General features: G+C 42.0%; 1 protein-coding gene across 1 annotated transcript in view; it reads left to right on the top strand.

Moving 5' to 3' along the window:
* jph3b (junctophilin 3b) overlaps positions 1–18,228 on the top strand; it is a 155,377-nt gene extending 137,149 nt beyond the window's left edge. The window contains exons 4-5 of the mRNA XM_080186892.1: positions 10,176–11,062; positions 17,202–18,228. Of these exons, the coding sequence (XP_080043018.1) occupies positions 10,176–11,062; positions 17,202–17,282 (968 nt within the window). The 3' untranslated portion in view covers positions 17,283–18,228. The remainder of the gene's footprint in view (positions 1–10,175; positions 11,063–17,201) is intronic.
* Positions 18,229–19,101: the final 873 nt, after the last annotated feature.

The raw sequence follows: 19,101 nt of genomic DNA, 5'->3' as shown, positions 1-19,101 counted from the left end.
CAGCGCTCACCCACGCCCTCCAGCAGCACAGAGACACACACTTTGATGGGACCTGGGTTTAGGCCACTCTCAGGGTCACAATCTAGTGAATATGTCACACTGTCTGTTCCAGGAGGCAGTGACGCCGCTTGGTGCTGGCACTCACAGGAATGTTGTAGCCCAGGAACCTGCTGGGTCCCGGTTAGATGATGAGCCTCTGGACTCAGTCATGCCTCTGCTGCTGAAGCTCTAAAGGCAAACTCAGGAAAATCACGAAGGGTTTCGGGTACATTCCTCAGATTGAGAGGTTGCATGGAGGAGTCTGTGTGCCTTATATCTGGAGATGATTAAGTCCACGCTCCAATGTAACACTGCAAAGGCGGGCAGCATGGAGACCTTTGTACAAGATCTTTGTCTTGCACTGCTGCAGGACATGCACTCCATGGTGCAGGCCTTGCTGCGATCTGTCAGTGCCAATGCCAGAGGATAGTGGGGCTTCTTGAACTCACTCCAGCCGCCCCTCTATTGAAGGAGCACCACAGGAAGGAAAATCAGCTGGTACACACCCTGGGGCCATCTACCCTGGAGACGCAAGCAGTGTGCCACACACCTGAATTGCCTCTTCCTGTGACCGCTTCAGCCTGCAGGCTGAGGAAGGTGGCACTGCCACATGGCAGGACCCTGAAAGCAGGCCAGGACCCCCAAGGTCTCAGCCCTCCAGAGGACGCCCGTGAAGATCATCACAGACAACAGAGGTGAGGCAGGCTGCAGGCTGTCTCCGCCTCTGATGTGGATGTTGGAAATGCACCAAGACGTAGCAACAGAGTTAGAAAGGTTAAGAAGCACTTGTACATAACATTCACCTCTAAATAAACTCTCATAAGTGCACCCTTTCATTGGCTGCTTCTGATGAGCTGCTTCCTGTAGTCCTGACCTAATTCCTGCAAAAGATGAAGGCCAGGGCTTCCTCCGTGTGCTTTGTGCAATGTTACCAGCACATTGGTGACGTCCTTTCACAGTGATGGAACATATTCGTCATGAGAATGTCTCCCACAATGTGCAGGGCTAGCGTCACTCATTCCAATCATTGTCCATGTGTTCTCTCTGCACCATCCCATATGTCTCAGTCTCCAGTGAGACTGACCCTCAAGGGAACAGCTCACGAACAATGATCTTAGATCAGGAGAGACGAAACTTTCCCTGCTGCATCGCCCAAATCATTGACAGTGAGTGAGCTGCCAGCAGCCAGACAGGAGTCAGTTATTCCCAGAAGCTCTGTGGGGATCTGCGCACTGTTCCCACTGCAGATCATCATCGTCCTCCTGGAATGTAGGGACTATGGGCAACAACTCTGTCCCCATGACAGGAGCCTCATGACAGAGAGTATGCACTGCTATTGGTCAGAGGAGAGAATAGTGCTTACAGAAGCCATGTAAAGATAATGGGATGCCCTCACTGGATCTCCCCATCATTTTCTATGAATCTAGCAGCAATGAATGTGTCCTGAGCTAGTCTGCCTCATCTGGGAATTGCCATGGCCTTGTGACCTACATCCAGTCCCTTGAGGACCTGTTCAGTCTTGTCCCCTATGGCGTTATTCTCATTGGAGGAAACTCCTTCATCTATTCCTCAGGCAGTTTCTCCCTGTGTTGCAGTGCCAGGTTATACAGGGCTCAGCAAGTGGCTATAATGCATGATGCCCTCTGTGAATTGTATTGCGGGGCTCCACCAGACTGGCCCAAGTACCAGGACCTCAACTTCAGCATCCCTGAGGTCTGCTCCACCAAAGTGCGAGTGGTAGCATGAGCCTCATTGTCTCAGCTACACTCTGTGGCTTCTGCACAGGCATCATCAGCCACCTCCTCAGTGGGTAGCCCTTGTCCCGAGGAACCAACTCAGCAGCCTCTGTGGACCCTGAAACACGTCAGGGATCTGAGAATGGCTCAGAATGTAGGATCGGTACAAACTGACTGAGAATTGAGCACACACCAGGAGGATATGTCTGGTGTGGTCATTGAGTAGTTGAATATTCAGCAAGTGGAAGCCTTGCGGTTCACATAGTTCACTGTTTGATATCAAAGAGATCTGAGTGCACATGAGTGCAGTCAATGGCATCCTGCCCCTGTGGAAAACCAGAGATTTGTGCAAAACCCATCGCTCATGCATCCTGGTTTGCCTGAACCCGATTGAAATGGACAAAGTGAAGCCCTGGTGAAGATTGCGTCTGTTACCTCCTGGATACATTTGTGCGTGGAGGCTTGTAAAATCTCACAGAGGTCACTTGTGGAACCCTGGAAGGAAGCATTAGTGGAAAAATTGAGTGCCACAGTAACTTTCAGAGACATTGGCAGTGGATGCCCTCCAAGTCCCTGTAGCACCAAATCCTGCAAAAGGTGGTAACCAACCAGTTCCCTGGATGAGTAGTCTTCATTGACACTGGTTTTCAGACAACTGCAGGTATGATGTGGTATTTGTACACTCTGGGTCTAGCAAGGCGCCTTCAATCAACAGTTCTCTGGGACTCCTCCTGTGTGTGCGGAGTAGGCACTGCCACCTCTACATCTTCACAGTTCCAGTGCTGCCTTCAGCGAGCCAGGCACCTCCATTAACATCTTCTTCTCCCCTGTCTATGAGTGAGAAGAATGACTGAGAGTTCACCAGAGCTCAGGTTTTGTAAGTTCTCCTCACTGCAGTACCAAAGAGAGAGACTTGATGATTAGTTTCTGTATCCTAAGGACCACCCTTTGCCCATTCATTATCTGAAGCTGCCTCTCAAAGCCCACATTGATGTCAGTCCTTCATTCACATGCTGATTGGGTAAGAGCCCACACTGCCCTTAACCCACACCACATGACTGAGTGGCTACAGCTTTGGTCTCTCTACTGCATCCTGTGCTCTCATCTGAGGTGCAGGCTTTGCTCCAAGGCCCTGTGCTCAACCTGGTCTATATGGGGTGATGGTAGTAATTGGGGGTGCGGAGGAGGGGAGGGGGGGAAACAGCATTGCAACTTGTCAATACACTTTTCAGCTGACAGCCAAAGATTAGGAGCACTTTCCTTGGGCAGTGTGTCATTGCCAACAGTCCAAGTGAATGTATTTGCTTTCCCAGTTGGCCAATGGTGCAGTCATTTGAACACATGCTCTGAATGTTAACTGCTGAGCAGCAATCAGTGGTGCTCAGACACACAACTGGTGCTCGAGTGAAAATAATTGCATGTTAGATTTCAGGCATGTCAATTGAGTTACAGCTGAATGATCTCAGCTGCAGCAGCATAATGACCTTGCCATGATACCTGACGGTGACAATATCCCATCTCCAGAAGCCCCCCCAACAGCCCTCACCCCCACATCTGAGTCTGTGGAGACTTCCCAGCCATTGACCGTGCTTCCCATGCTTCTGTGAGGTCCTTCCAAGAAGCTCGTGGCCCAGCACCAAAAGGCACTTTTCACACTTGATAATCTCTTTCTTCCCCCCACCCCGAAGAAACACTCCACAGCCTCTCCCAACTCAACACCACTAACTCCACCCCCGTCTCCCCTGAGTCAACGCCCCATCCCCACCTTCTCCCCTGTTGACCCTCAGCCTCCCAGAGCTGACCCTCGGATTCCTCTAAGCCAACACCCTCCTGGTCTCTCGGTACACTTTACACTTGGTACACACTGTGCGGCATCACAGCAGCACAGTGGTTAGCACTGCTGCTTCACAGCTCCAGGGTCCTGGGTTCGATTCCTGGCTCGGGTCACTGTCTGTGTGGAGTTTGCACGTTCTCGTCATGTCTGCGTGGGTTTCCTCCAGGTGCTCTGGTTTCCTCCCACAGTCCAAAGATGTGTGGGTTAGGTTGATTGGTCATGCTAAAAAATTGCCCCTTAGTGTCCAGGGATGTGTAGGTTAGAGGGATTAGTGGGTATAATATGGGGGTAGGGCCTGTGTGGGATTGTGTTCAGTGCAGACTCGATGGGCCAAAGGGCCTCTTTCTGCACTGTAGGGATTCTATGATCTAAAATGTCTGGAGCTGATCCATGAGTGTTGGGCGGACTTCCAAGCTCCCCTGACCAGGTGTTAGCCATGATTTGTGCTGTTCTGAAATCATGCCATCTTGAATGGATTTTTTATGGAGGATTAGGATTCTGGTATCGGCCCAATAATGAGATACAAGTGTATTATCCTGAGATTCCTGATATTGATCGCTGGGAAACACAGCCCACACCATGACAGGGGGAAGGGACAATCACAGCAAGTTTTCACCCTGATGTGGGCACGTGTCGCTGAACCCACCCGACATTAACGGATGCAGAAAATTTGACCTCACATTTTTTCTACTGGTGTGTAATTCCCTCCCCTACCTCCTGTAATCCCATGCATATACCATGGCTAATCCACTTTATCTACACAACTTTGGATGGGGCAATTTAGCATGTGCAATCCACCTAAGCTGCACATCTTTGGACTGTGGGAGGAAACAGAGCACCCGGAGGAAACACACGTAGACATGGAAGGATGTGCAAACTCCACACAGAAAGTCACCCAAGGCCAGAATCGAACCCAAATCCTTGGTGCTGTGAGGCTGCAGTGCTAACCACTGTGCCACCGTGCCGCCCCATTGTGAACTGACAGGCACCTTACTATGTTAATGATAGCTTGTGAAATTCATGCATTGAGCAATATGGGATACTTCTCCTTTCAATATCCAGTCCGATGGTTTCTTTTCCGTTTTTCATGGATTGACCATATTGTTGCTCAAAGGAACTATCTTGCATTGCCGCAGCTTTCCAGCCGGTGTAAAGCTCAACACTAGAACAATATCTTGGTTCATATTTATGTAATATTTGCCAATCAGGAAATAGTCTTTCAAATTAAATAACTCTTCTAAGAAGAAGCTTTTTTTTATAAAGAGAACGAACAGAGGGTATCTTCGTTAAATATCAGATTTAATAGGCTTTAGATACCAGGGTTCACATCTTCATAAGTTTATAACATATAGGAGCAGAATTAGGCCACTCGACCCTTCGACTCCATTCTGCCATTTGATCATGGCTGATATGCTCCTCATCTTCCAGCCTTTATTCACAGATGAGACAGGGATATTTAAATCAGAAACCTGAACAGAGTTTCTTTCATTGTGGCAGAGCCATATTCTTGGAAGGTTAAGTCTGCACAATTCTCAAGGCAACTATAATTAATGCCTTTGCAGCTTGCTGGCCCCAGTGTGTGCTTTTGCTGTAACTACAGTAAGGAGCAGGAGTTTCCCCAAGTATTGGCAACAATACCAGTAAAGGAGGAACCCTGTGGTGAGCACTGTGGGGAAAAGCAACCTTCCTGTCTTTTAATTAGTACTACTGCTTACTAAATGTATAAGAGAAAAAAGTGAAAGATGATACCCTGAGAAAATGGTGGTTTGGAATGAAAATTTTATTCTGTGAATAAAATGGCTGGATGAAGTAACATTGCAAATGGAAAACAGTTCACAAAATATCTTTTCAAAGTTCATACTTTTCTCAGGAATTTTAATTTGATGCACACCCTCCAAGGACAGGGTTCGCAGGCATCAAGTGATTACACAAAATGAGGAAGGGCAAGAATATTTTAAGCTATTGAACTGGATAGTCAAATGGTAGGTGAAATTCAACATTGCTAAACTACTTCACATTGGCCAAGAAAGCAAAATATGAGAGATTTGGAATGGGGATGGAATTGCTTTCAATAGCTGAACAATATTGTATGACAGTTAAAATGACAAAAATGATGCTGAGTTATAAATTTAGCACTGATGTGGAGATGCCGGTGTTGTACAGGGGTGGGCACAGTAAGAAGTCTCACAACATCAGGTTAAAGTCCAACAAAGAGAAACTGATGAAGGATCAGTGCTCCAAAAGCTCATGATTCCAAATAAACTTGGTGTTGTGAGATATCTTTAGCACAATTGAGAACTGCCATGGTTGACAAAATGGCAAAGAATTATGGACTATTATTTTTCCAGGTGGGGTGGGGATGGATGTTTCAAGGAATTGGGCCTTCCACCCGCAGTAAGAATTCCGAGGAAGCCACAGGGGTTGCCGGGGATGGGTCATGTGAAAGGCTCACCTCAGTGATCTGGGACTTCATTCCATCCCTTAAAAAAAACCAAAAATCAGTCTATCAGAACAATGACCGCCCGGCCTGCGGTGGGGAGACAGGCACCTCCAGGCAACTGCCGTGTCTTCACCATCTATGGGGTCTTGAAAGTCAACCAAAAGATTCCAGACAGCCACTGACAATAGGTCTAAATTGACCATTAAGCAGCTTTACCCACCACTTGCTGGTGGGCAGTCCGGCCATACCTCACCCTGCCGCTGACAAAATGGCTCAGGGGCAAAATTAAGCCAGAGGACCGGCATGCAAGCTGGTGGTGTAATATCCGCACTTGGCTGCTTCAGTTCCCATCCCTAGCGGGGGCTAAAAATCACGCCCATTGTTATTAACTCCCATGGGTTTATCTCCATGGCAGATAATGTTGTGTGGATTTTCTTACATACACTGAGAGTAAAAATGCAGATCAAGCCCACATAACTAAAGGAATGCAGCAGGAACAAGATGATATCAATATCAAAATATGATTTGAAATTCTCATTCAATATCTTACATAATTTTCTTGGAAGGTGGAATTAAAAATATTATTCTGCTGTAAATATATGCTGGCACCATTTTAATTCAAAATAATTCAAATGCTGGGGGCAGGTGGCGTATTGTTATCCTGATAAGAAAGCCATGGGAACATTTAATCAAATCACAGAAACTAGAAGTAGCAGCAGACCATTCAGCTCTTTGAGCTTGCTCTGCCATTCATTTTGATCATGGCTGATCATTGAGTTCAATATCCTGATTCCTCTTTTTTAATTCATTTGTGGGACATGGCCATCCAAGCTGGTCAGCATTTATTGCTCATCCCTAGTTGCCCTTGGAAAGCAGTTGACAGTCAACCACATTGCTGTGGCTCAGGAGTTACATGTAGGCCAGACCAGGTAAAGACGGCAGATTTCCTTCCCTAAAAGACATTAGTGAACCACATGGGTTTTTCGGACAACTAACAATCATTTCATGGTCACCCGTAGATATATATATCGCCTGATCCCTATAGCCCCAATAATTATATTTAAATTCCCCTTGGAATTACACAATCTTGACCTCAACTACATTCTGTGGTAGTGAATTTCACACACTTACCACCCTCTAGGTGAAGAAATTTCTCCTCACCTCAGTAAATCAATGCAGTTGACTGCCCAGTCCGTAGAACTAATGCTATCACACAGTGCTAAAGCCTTTTCTTATCTGACCTTCAATCCATAGCTACATTTTTCCCTCTCGGTTTTACTTTCATCACTTTTTCCATCTTCCGTTCAGGGGAACTGGTATGTGAGATTAAATGAGTTGAGAAAACAGGAGACAGGTGTAGGACAGGAGAGGAGAACTGGATTGTGATGACAGCTAGTGTGTTAGTAAATGGGATGAAAAACTTACATTCGAAAAGGAGGAAGTCTGCACATGGAAAGCTGAACTAAAGATGTCTACTTTCTTCGTGCAGCTAGGAAGGAAGGAGAAACTTTCATTTTGGTGGCACCTTTTTTAAGCCCTCACAATGGCCCAACTTGCTTCACTGCTGATTTAATTATCCTTGAAATGTAATCACTGTTGTAATTTGTGTTGAGCAAGATTCCACAGTTAGTAAATGAGATAAAAGACTAGTTAACACAGAAGCAAAATACTGCAGATGCTGGAGGTAAAAAGTGGAAATATCCAGCAGGTCAGGCAGCAACTGAAGAGAGAGAAGAACAAAGTTAATGTTTCAGGTCAATGACATTTCATCAGCTAAGACCACACCCCATGTAATACTGATGTGGGGGCGAGTGCTCCATATTAAATATAATCATAAATATACTTCCCTGTTCTTCAGTGGCCAAGAACTGTCCTTAGTTAGACTGCTAAAGAGCTGAAAGAACTCAGAACTGTGTTCCACCTAGTCTTTACAGAATTTGCCATTGGGATATTAAATCGGACGTCGGGCTGACAATTACATATTAAAAGGGGAAAAGGCTGATGTCCTCTGAACTCAGAATTCACTGCAAAAGGCTGGCAGCATGCTACACAATATTTAGACCTCTGCGGTACACCTCACAGAAAACGTACCCTTGTTTTTGTTTAGTCTGAAGAAAGATACTGCAATATTAATTACTTTTCATTTCAAGAGGGCAATATTTCCAGTTCATACAGAAAAAATGACTCATAGACCTGCCACATCCAGTTGTGAATGGTGGTGGATAATTAAACAACTAACTGGAGGAGGAGACTCCAGAAGTATCCCCATCCTGAATGACCAGGCATCAAGTACATGAGTGCAAAAGACTTTTACTTAAGCTTTTACAAGCTTAGGCTTAAGCTTTTACAACCATCTTCAGCCAGAAGTGCCTCGTGGTCAATCCATGTTGCACTTATTCTTAGGGACCCAACATCATAATGCCAGTCTTTATCCAATTTGATAGACTGCATGTGAAGTAAATAAACTGCTCAGGGCACTGGAACTTACAATGACTATGGGTCCAAGCAGTATTCTGGCAACAGTATTGAAGATGTATGCTCCAGAACTAGCTGTGCCCTTAGCCAAGCTGTTTCAACACAGCTACAATACTGGCATCTACCCTACAATGTGGAAGATTACCAAGATTGGCCCTATGCACAAAAAGCAGAACAAATCCACCCAATGCAATTATCATCCTCTCAGCCTACTCTCAATCATTAGCAAAGTAATGGAAGGTGTTGTTGACAGTGCTATCAAGCAGCACTTTCTCAACAATAAATGCTTATTGATGCTAAATTTGGATTCCACCAGGGCTAATTAGTTCCTAAACTCATTTCAACCTTGGTTCAAATGGACAAAAGAGCTGAACTCAAGAGGTGAAGTGAGGGTGACTGCCTTTGACATTAAGGTAAAATCTGACTGCATCAAGCAGCCCCAGAAAAACTGAAATAAATGGCAATTGGAAGAAAACCCTCAAAGGAAGATGGTTATGGTTGTTGGAAGTCAATCATCTCAGCTCCAGGACATCCCTGCAGGAGTTCCTCAGGCTAGTGTCCAGGGCCCAACCATCTTCAGCTGCTCCATCAATGAACATCCTTCTATCATAAGGTCAGAAGTGGGGATGTTCACTGATTTACAATGTTCAGCACCATTTGAGACTCCTCTGATACTGAAGCAGTTAGTGGCCCTATGCAGCAAAACCAGGACAACATTTAGACTTGGACTAATAAGTGGCAAGTAATATTCATGTCACACAAGTGCCAGGCAATGACCATCTCCTAGGAGAGAGAATCCAAACATCTCCCCTTTGACATTCAGTGGCATTATCTTCACTAAGTCTGCCACAATCAGCATTCTGGGACTTACTGTTGACCAGAAGCTGAATTGGACCAGCTAGATATTTACTGTGGCAAGGAAAGCAGGTCAGAGACTGGGAATTGTCCAAAGAGTAACCCAACTCTTGATTCTCCAAAGCCTGTCTACTGTCTACAAGGCACAAGTCAGGAGTGTGATGGAATACTCCCCACTTGCCTGGATGAGTGCAGCTCCAAAAACGGAAGTTTAATGTCATCTAGGACAAAGCAGCTCACTTGACTGGCACCCCATCCGCCACTTTAAACATCTACTGCCTCCACCACCAATGCACAGTAGCAGCAGTGTCTACCATCTGCAAGATGCACTGCAGCCACTCACCAAAACTCTTCCAATCCCATGATCACCATTTAGAAGGACAAGGGTGGTAGATGCATGGGAGCGCCACCAGCAATGAGTTCCTCTCCTAGCCACATACCCTCTTGAATTTGAATTGTGTTGCAGTTCTTAAATGTGACTGGGCCAAAATACTGGAAGTCCTTCCTGAAAAGCGCTGTTGGTGTAACTACACCACATGAAGGTGGCTCACCGTCACCACCTTGTCACGGTCAATGAGGAATGGACAATAGATATTGGACGAGCCAGCAATGTCCACCTCCAAGAAAAGAATAGATTAAAACAAAAGGTTTTCCCATTCATAATCAGTTGAATAACGAACTGTGCCCCATTTTAATTTGAATAAATATTCAATTATATGGATTTTAGCAAGGCGGGTAGGAATGTGCATAGTGAAGATTTATTGGAAGTTTAATGCTGTAATTGTTTTCCCATCAGGAATTGAGTATCAAAGGCCGAAACACCAGAACTCAACCGAGAATGAGTTAGACAGAATTTCCTCAGAAAGCCCACCTCCTGAAGAGAGTCCAGAGCTCTACCGCAAAGGAACAACACCCCCAGATCTTACGCCAGAACATAGCCCTGTGCCAAGCCGTTCATCCAGCTCACCATCAACCTCACCACCAAAGTACAGAAAAAAGAATTCAAGGCTTGTGAGACAAGTCAACGTAGAACATGACAAAGGGCAAGACATTCAGGTGCTGTTGGAAGGTGGAAGGGATGAATACCCAAGACCTACTAACTGGAATGATAAGCAGCGATTGGGCAATCGAAGGGGAGGGAGCAAAGGAGGCAGCCACTCGAATGCACCATCAATAGCTGAGGAGATCAGGGAAAGAGGGAATGAATGCAAATACAAACACAGATCCACTGACAGAAAAGGGACAGAGTCACCAACTTTTTCATGGACTTCCTATCGGTTGCATAATCATGATTCAGGTAGCCAGCTGCATGAACAGGATGAAGAAAAACTTAGCAACTACGAAATGGAAATGAAGCCCCTACAACGCATGGAGTCCTATGTACAAGATACATTTTCAGAAAAACACTACAGTAATCTCAGCTCCAAAAACATGATGGAAGATTACCACCCAGACTTTCTCAGCTATGGAGTTCAGAGGTTAAAATCCACAACACAAAATAAAGAGAACTTCAGGCCTATGTCCCCCTCTGAGCCCAATGTACAAAGGCTGGAGACCCTGAGAATGAATGTAAAGCTGGAGCCTCGACCATCAAGGCATGATATTATTATGTCACCAAATTCAAAGACAGTAACTATACCACAGTGTGAAGAACAAGTGATGGTTCAATATAAATCTAATTCAGTAAGTAGTTTGCAAAACCTTATCTTTGTTAAATAGGGGCAATTAATTTCAACTTTGGTTAAAGCAAGTTCAAGTTTGGGAAATAAGTAATATTTACTTATATTAGGTTTGAGGTTAAAATCAAACTCATTCTCAAGCTACCTGAGTACAAGAGAAATTTCTGTATGTCAATAACTAGCAACAGGGTCTCATAATATGTTACTGAGGCTGTGAATCTCAAGGTTAATTTTCTGCGTTGTGTCAATCTCAATGTCTATTCTGTTTCCAGCATTGCCATCCCATACTTCCATAAATACAAGAATTATAAGTTCAAGCTGTGAATTTTATTTGTGGTTCATAGCTATCAAAGAGAAACTTCAAAATGCTCTGGCACAATTATTCTTCAATTCCAGCTGACTGATTTTATGGGAAATAATATGCTACAAGTTAGTTTAATGCAATAGAAGGGATGAGTCTAACCAATCTTCATGTTTAAATTGCTATGCTCATTGAGATTTTGGGGTTGGATTTTCAAGTTAGCAGAATGTGTGGTGTGACCTTTAGTTAGGAGCATTGGCCAGGAGAAAGGAGCACCCACTCTAAATGGGTGGGAGGGGTTTCTTGCTCAAGTGTTAAACTGATTCCAGGGGCAGAATATTCCCTGCGGACTTTCAAACCCTGCAATGTAGGTCAGCGGCGGCACTGTGGGAAATGGTCACTCAAGGTGATTATCCCCAGATAAAAGCAAAATACTGCGGATGGTGGAATCTGAAACAAAAACAGAAAGTGCTGGAAAATCTCAGCACCTGTGGGGAGAGAATAGAACCAATGTTTCGAGTCTAGCTGACTCCACAAATGCTGTCAGACCAATCTTCTTGGCAAAATCCTAACAACCAGTCACTAAAGTGGGAACACAGACTTGAACAGGGGACCTCCTGATCTGCACTTAAATGCACTACAATTGTGCCATACCCCCTCAGCCAGATGCTGTCAGACCTGCTGAGAACTTGCAGCATTTTCTCTGATTATCCCCAAGGCAGCCAATTATTTGCCAGATCATTGTCCAACTGAAGATGATGGGTGGACTCTAAAAGTTGAAAGTCCAATCAAGGGTCTTCCAGCCTGAGAGAAGCAGCAGGCTGCAATGTAAGGTAGGTAAGAGAGAGGGTGTTTCAAAATGGAGGCATTCACTCTCCAACTTCATTAAAGTTTAAACTAAAGAAAAATACCCTTGTAGTCAGGCCACTTTTTCAGGTTGGGATGGGGAGGCCCCCGACAGGGCCTGAAACTGCCACAGCATCCAAGAAAGAAGGGAGGGCCTCTCAGCCTGCCTGGAGCACTCTTCCCCCCCTTTTCCCCCCAGCTGCCACTAGGGGACCATCTCCAGGTGCCCAAACTGATCCAGTCACCTGTAGGAACTTGGAAGCCAACTGGAAAATCCAAGGTGGCTTCCTTTCATTGGCTTCACTGGTCCTAAATGAACCATGTCAGCTGCCTGCCACACCCTCCATCCTTCTTCCACAAAACTTAGTCCATGGGCAGGGTGAGCCAGAGAATTGGGCAACTGGGCTATTTTTAACTCCCACCCGACTCTGATCCAGGCCCCACTGGGGCCTAAAGCAAGTCTAAAATATTAGCATAATTTGACATAGTGTTTGCTCTTTCATTGCCCTTTCCATCTGGCAGTAATCCTTTAATTGGCAAAGTGGCTGTCAGTTAGACATTGATTTCACTTTGTATAATTGAGATGAAATCATTCTAAAATTATATAAGAAACCAACTATCTGCAAAAGAATTCCAGTTGCGATCTTTTTGAAAAAATTATTTCTTCAACTTATCTCTGACATAAAGAACACTATATGATTGTTGGAACTTGGGCCACTGAATAAATGTATGGACAGATACCCAATTACTTAGCACTACGGAGTTAAAAAAATGTGCTTTTTATTAATTTACTGGCAATCTGTGAAATCAGAAAGGAACTGAAAATACTGTTTGTTTTTAAAATATCACACATACTGACAAATATATGGTAATAGTGGTGAAATTTTTAATTTACAAATGAAAATTGTAGAGAATAAAAAAATTTAATGATAGCTATTAAATAATTAATTTATCTCATGGAAAAATGGATTAGGCCATTCAGCCCCATTGAAGCTATTTCACAATTCCATTAGATTATGGCCAATCTGTACCTTCCCTTCATTTACTTGCCCATAATTCATTTACCTGATACACTTACTGAGCAAATATCTATTGATTTATCAGATATTTCAGCAGGTGTAATTAAATAACCAGTGTAAGTCCCGTAGCTCAGTTGGCCATATTCTATATTTACTGGTTCAGCTGTGAGTGGATCAGACATATCAAAATTGGATCATACATGTTGCATAAAAGTCAATACAAGAAAGTTATAATTTAATATTATGTCAATTATACTGTGAAAGCAGGGAGTGTGTTAAAATGCCCCATGCCTTTAATATGGAAGTTACTTTTACTTGCTACAGAAAAATCTGATTCTGCTTTCTTCAAAATCCATCAGTGGAGGTTTAATTTTGTGTTGATATAATCCTGGGAAGCACATATCTGATAGAATCAGAAAACTATTTAACACTGAAAGAGGCCACTTGGCCTGTCAGCAAAGGGTTTGTTCAATTTAGTCTCACACCCCATCTTTTTCCACTTAATCCTGTAAATTAGCCTTCTTCAAATACATTTTGGATGTTAACATGGAATCTGTTTCCACCAACATTTCAGGCAGAACATTCCAGGTCTTAACACTTGCTGCGTGAAGAAATTTCTCCTCATTTCTTCTCTGGCTTTTTCACCAATTATTTTAAATCTATGTCTGGTTACCAACCCATTTGCCAGAGGAAACAGTTTCTCTCCATTTATTTAATGAAAATCCCTTGTAATCCACCTAATGTCTCCCCTTAACCTTTTCTGCCCTAAGGAGAACAATCCCGACTTCTCCAATCTGTCCAAACAATTCAACTCCCTTATCCATTACATTCCTCCTCTTCATCTTCTCCAAGGCATTGATATCCTTTCTTAGATGTGATGTTCAGAATTGCATACACTACTCCAGTTGAGGCCGAACTAGTCACTTGTAAAAGTTTGGCATGACTTTCTTGACTTTGTATTTAATGCCCCTATTTAAAAACTCAAATACCTCACATGCTTTCATCACTGCTTTATGAAATTGCCTTACCACTTTGTGAATTTATACCCATAGCTCCCTCTGTTCTTGTAACCTGCTCAAAATAGCACCATTTATATTATACTGTCTCTACATGCTGTTTCTCTCAAAGTGTATCACTTCACACTTATTCCTATTAAATTACATCTACCATGTGTCCGGTCTGTCTATATCCTCCTGAATTCTGCTACTACCCTGCTCATTATTTCCTATATCAAAAACTTTGGTTTTCATGCAAAAGCCTTAAAATTCTATTCCTCCTACCCAAGTCTGAATAATTTATATCTATAACAAGATTATTTGGGGTTGGCGTATATCCCACATATTTTGTTATATTTTCAGCAGCAAGACAGTGTTTCATTACAGTAAGGAAGTACATCTTCTTTCTGCTAGAGTGTTGGAGTAGATTGCATGACCATAGGATTTTGATTCAGATGAGCAGGCAGTTAGAACATTCATTGGAGCTGAAGGGATTGTGATGCCAGTTATAGATTCAATAGAATAAAAAAAACTGGGAGAGATGCAAACTGGGCTTCAATTCACCATCATCCACTTTACACTATCATTGTCAAATAATTCTCTTTGTATCTTACAAATACATTAGGTGAATGATATTTATAATTTATATAAAAGGAACAGTTAAATACAGCTCTTCTATTATGCTACTACCATTGTAGTGTAGAGATAAGATTAACTAAGTGAGGCTGATGTGAAATATGATGTTACTTTTGCAGGAAAAATTGTTTTAAAGAGGTATTTGAAATGTTTTTAGCTTGCTACTTTAGGAATGGGCCAAGAGATTTCCTTTCTTCGCAAATTTACTATTTATTGTCAGGTTATACTTTATTAATAGCAGCATCATTTTATTCATATTAATATCTCCGTGAAAATCAAAAGAAGCCATTAAACATCTGATAGGCGTCTAAAGAATAAGGTGTAATTTCTTATTGATATTTCAGTTCAGTATATTATCCTAGCTACTTCTCCAGCCTTTCATTAGCTCATTTTAAGAAGCACAACTACTTCAGTACCTAAAATCTGCTGAGCCATTAAGTACTGCCATCTCATTAGCTTTCTCAGTAGTTACCTAGCAACAGCTTACACTTTCAATAAAAGCTCCCTGTATTTAAGTAGATGTACCTGAAATGAACTGAATAACCTGCAGCCCAGCAAGATTACCTTGTATAGGCAACAGCTAACATATATTTTTTGTTATAAAATTGGAAGTTGTAGCTTTTAAATATATAATTTGTCCAAACAGATACAGTTCTTTTGACAGAGAAAACATCCTTTTCATTGTACAGTCAAAGGCTAACTGAAGTGGTCTGATTAATCCAGGCTCAGATTCAATACTTTGCATTAGCCGCTTAATCTAAGTTCCTGCAGGACACAATGAATTATTTTTGGATTGTGGCAGCTTGCCTGTATAAGGCAAATAGCTTTTAACCTCTTTATAACTGGCCTGTTGTTAAATAATACCATTGCTTTATCCTCACTAGGAATTAATTTTCAGTATAGAATGGAAGGAGTGAACAGGAAGAGAACACAGTTTGTCAGGTTTTACCTCAAGTCCCACACAGTCCAAAGAATATTAACAAAAGTATTTGCATTCACACTGGTTGTAAAATAATGTATGCCTCCCTCAACAAAAACTGACTAAAGCATTGCAAAATAATGTTCTTCAGCCAGTCCAGAAATTGATATGCAATAAATATTTGCTACAGTTGTGGACGGTTTATTCAGATATTGATTACCTCTTGTGGCGTCATGTAAATAATCAAGTAGAAGAGCAATTAAAAATTCTTTCCCTTTGATTTGCTTTTTTTTTCTTTTTAAATGCTATCTATTCCATGAACCATTTCCAAGCCGCTAGATCTTGCAGGTGATTTATGCCCAGGTTCCTGTGTGTCCCTTCATGAACCAGCCACTAAATGGTAAACAAAGGCAGCATAGTTAAATTTTTCCAGTTCTTCCCCTGCTGCTTTAGGAATCACAGAGGAAAGTCCTGTTTCTGTGCCATAGTGCCATGATGCACCTGGGAAGCCCAAATAGTTTTAATGGAAAATGGCCTTAAAATGTTTAGTAATGATTTAATCCCAAAAGATGTATTTGAGAAACAGCATCTGTGCAGAATTTGAACTATACAAATGACCTGGCAGGAGTTACCAGTTGGAGCTGCAGAATAGCTAATGAATCTGAAATCACACAAATCTCAACTTCAAAAATTGTTAACGATTGCAAACTGAAGCAACAAATTGCAAACGCAAAATTTTTAATAATAATCAGTGTCGTAACGTCAGATTCTGGAATATTCTTTTGAAAGAATTGCAATATGATAAAGGGCCTCCATCTTTAAGTAAGACTTTGAGAGAGTTTTTTTTAATGAAACATGATATTATTAATCATAGATCAGAATTAATTATTGCACATATATTAATCATTGGGCCAAACTTCTGGTTTTTCTTTTTCTCTTTCCAAAATAAGGTTTCTAAGATAATTTGCATGCTGGGTAAGGATGTTATAGGTTATAATAATTAATGACCCATAAACAAGGATGTCAGGACCAAAAAAAATCAGACTTTGAAACATGTGATTTCATTAATATGTGGTCAATAATAGAGTAAAAACAGAATTTATCTATTTTGCATTAGGAGTAATTTCAGCTCAATTTTCTTACTTGTTTTTGTTTGAATACCATGACTGTTACTAACAGAAAGTTAACATCAAATGTATATGTGCAGATTAATTCTAATTCTTTGTAAGTGTTTACCTCATTAAGGGCTAACAGTGGTGAGTACGAATCACTAAGAAGTTTCTGCTATTAAAAAATGAGACGTGAAAAGCTTGGGTAAATTTTCTTCTTAAATGAGAAAAACAATGAAGTCAAACTTGCTTATTTGTAATATTGTTGGGGCTCACGTAATTTCCATGTCTCATATGTTTATTTCTTTTCTCTTTTAGGGCTCCAATCCTATTCTGGTTGCTATGGTGATTTTGCTAAACATCAGTGTCGCCATTTTGTTTATTCACTTTTTTATTTGAATGCCTATTTGTCAATTTAAATAAGAGAAAACATGAAATTGCATAAAAGAAAACTGATGTACTTCAATCTGAAAAAAGTCAGCTTTTACTGAGAACATGGTCAACTTCTTCACATTTTGCCTTTCCTAGATAACAATACTGGAATTTAGTCAAAATTAATGGCATAAATAAAATAGCTCTGTGGCATGACAGAATGGTGAAATATGCTTCCCCATTACTTCAATGATTTAACATGCAATGTTTGAAGAGAAGAACTATAGACAAACCAGGAGGAAGGTAACATTACCTTAGTACTAACATCAAGAAACTTAAAACAATGAAATGTCCATTTGGTTATCAATGAGGATTTATTCTGAATGTACTTGAGACACTATAGTTTACAGTATAATTTTTTTTGTTGGTCTACTCAAGTGAATTTTCAAAACTATCATATTATTCTCTTATTTATTGTTGTGGAAACATTCAGAGTATTTTGATTAAAATGAGCTGAATAAGAAAACAAATATGCCACAGAAATCAACTCATTAGGTTCACTCACAAATCTACACAATCATTTCATAATTTTAATCAGTTATTTTTACATCCTTTTGAAGACTGCAGTAGTTTAAAAGGTGATAGAGGCTATTTAACATTTTGCATAACAATAGCACTTCTGCATCAAAACGCAATCAGAATCTATAAATGACTGTTTAGTTCTTTCAGAAATTGTGAATTGAGAGATGTTCCTGACTCCATATGGACCATTTCTGTAATTCTACTTCATAATAATTAATATTTTATTGAAAATAATATTCCAGGCATGAAAATGTGTACGTCTTGAAAAATCACATAAAGGTTTCAAGGCTTAAGGAGTCCATGCTGAGTCCATGCGGAGGATTTCCAACCCTGATGGGGGAGGGTACGGAGGTGGGCAGGTGCAGAGATTTGCACTGCTGGTTGGCATTCCAGTTCCCTGGCTCCATCTGGCATGTGGGCCATTTTCCTGGAGGGGAGGGCTGTTGGGGAATGGAGCGATGGGGTGGTCGTGGTGGTGGAGGGTGGCAATAAGGTGGCAGGTAGCCTGGAATGACCTTTTGTCAGAGGCTGGCTGGCATTGTCCAGTTGGGCTCCAGGTTCCCAGGAGCATTGGGAAACAATGTGACTGTCTAAAAGCAACCTCCTGGTGGAAGCCTGCAGCCCAGTGCTCCACACAGGCTTAGAAACCCTCCTTGCCTGACTGCCTTTAGCTAAAGCTGCTAACCACTCTATGGAAGGAAACCTCCCTCAGAAATGGAGGGCAGCTGCTGAGGGCACTTTTCATTTTAAATTTACAAGTGTTGTAGAGAGGACACCTCTATCTTGAGTGCCCATTCCCTCACTCGCCTGCCACAGCATCCTATTGTAGGTTCAAAGCTGGATAGCCTCCTGTTGACGTTCCAGTTTTGAAAGCCCACCTGTTCTACTTAACTGGATGGTGAGCCTCCACCCTGGCTACTAATTGGCCAGTTCAGGGAAAATCACTGATGGAGTGACTGTTTTCCCACACAGTATGTATTCCTGACTCCCCCATGTGAGGGTGACTGTGTGGGTCCTGAAGCCCACGGGAAAAAAAATCGCATCCCACAACTTTGTGGCTTTTGCATCTAATTTTTATAAAGTATATTTTGTCAATGGTTTTTCATAGTTCTTCAAAATACAACAATGCAAAACTGCTTCCAAAGTTATAGCTGGCATGAAATGGTGGAATGGTTGTGAATTTACTTTTTAATAATTGTAAATATAAAGCAGACTACAAAATAAATACGATCTGACTTTGCACATGGGCAGGGATTTGATAGTT

The sequence above is a fragment of the Carcharhinus amblyrhynchos genome, chromosome 4 (genome assembly GCF_965287045.1).
Source record: "Carcharhinus amblyrhynchos chromosome 4, sCarAmb.v2.hapA, whole genome shotgun sequence".
Classification (NCBI taxonomy): domain Eukaryota; kingdom Metazoa; phylum Chordata; class Chondrichthyes; order Carcharhiniformes; family Carcharhinidae; genus Carcharhinus; species Carcharhinus amblyrhynchos.
Note: the sequence above shows the minus strand (reverse complement) of the source record. Positions and strands in the feature narration are given on the sequence as shown.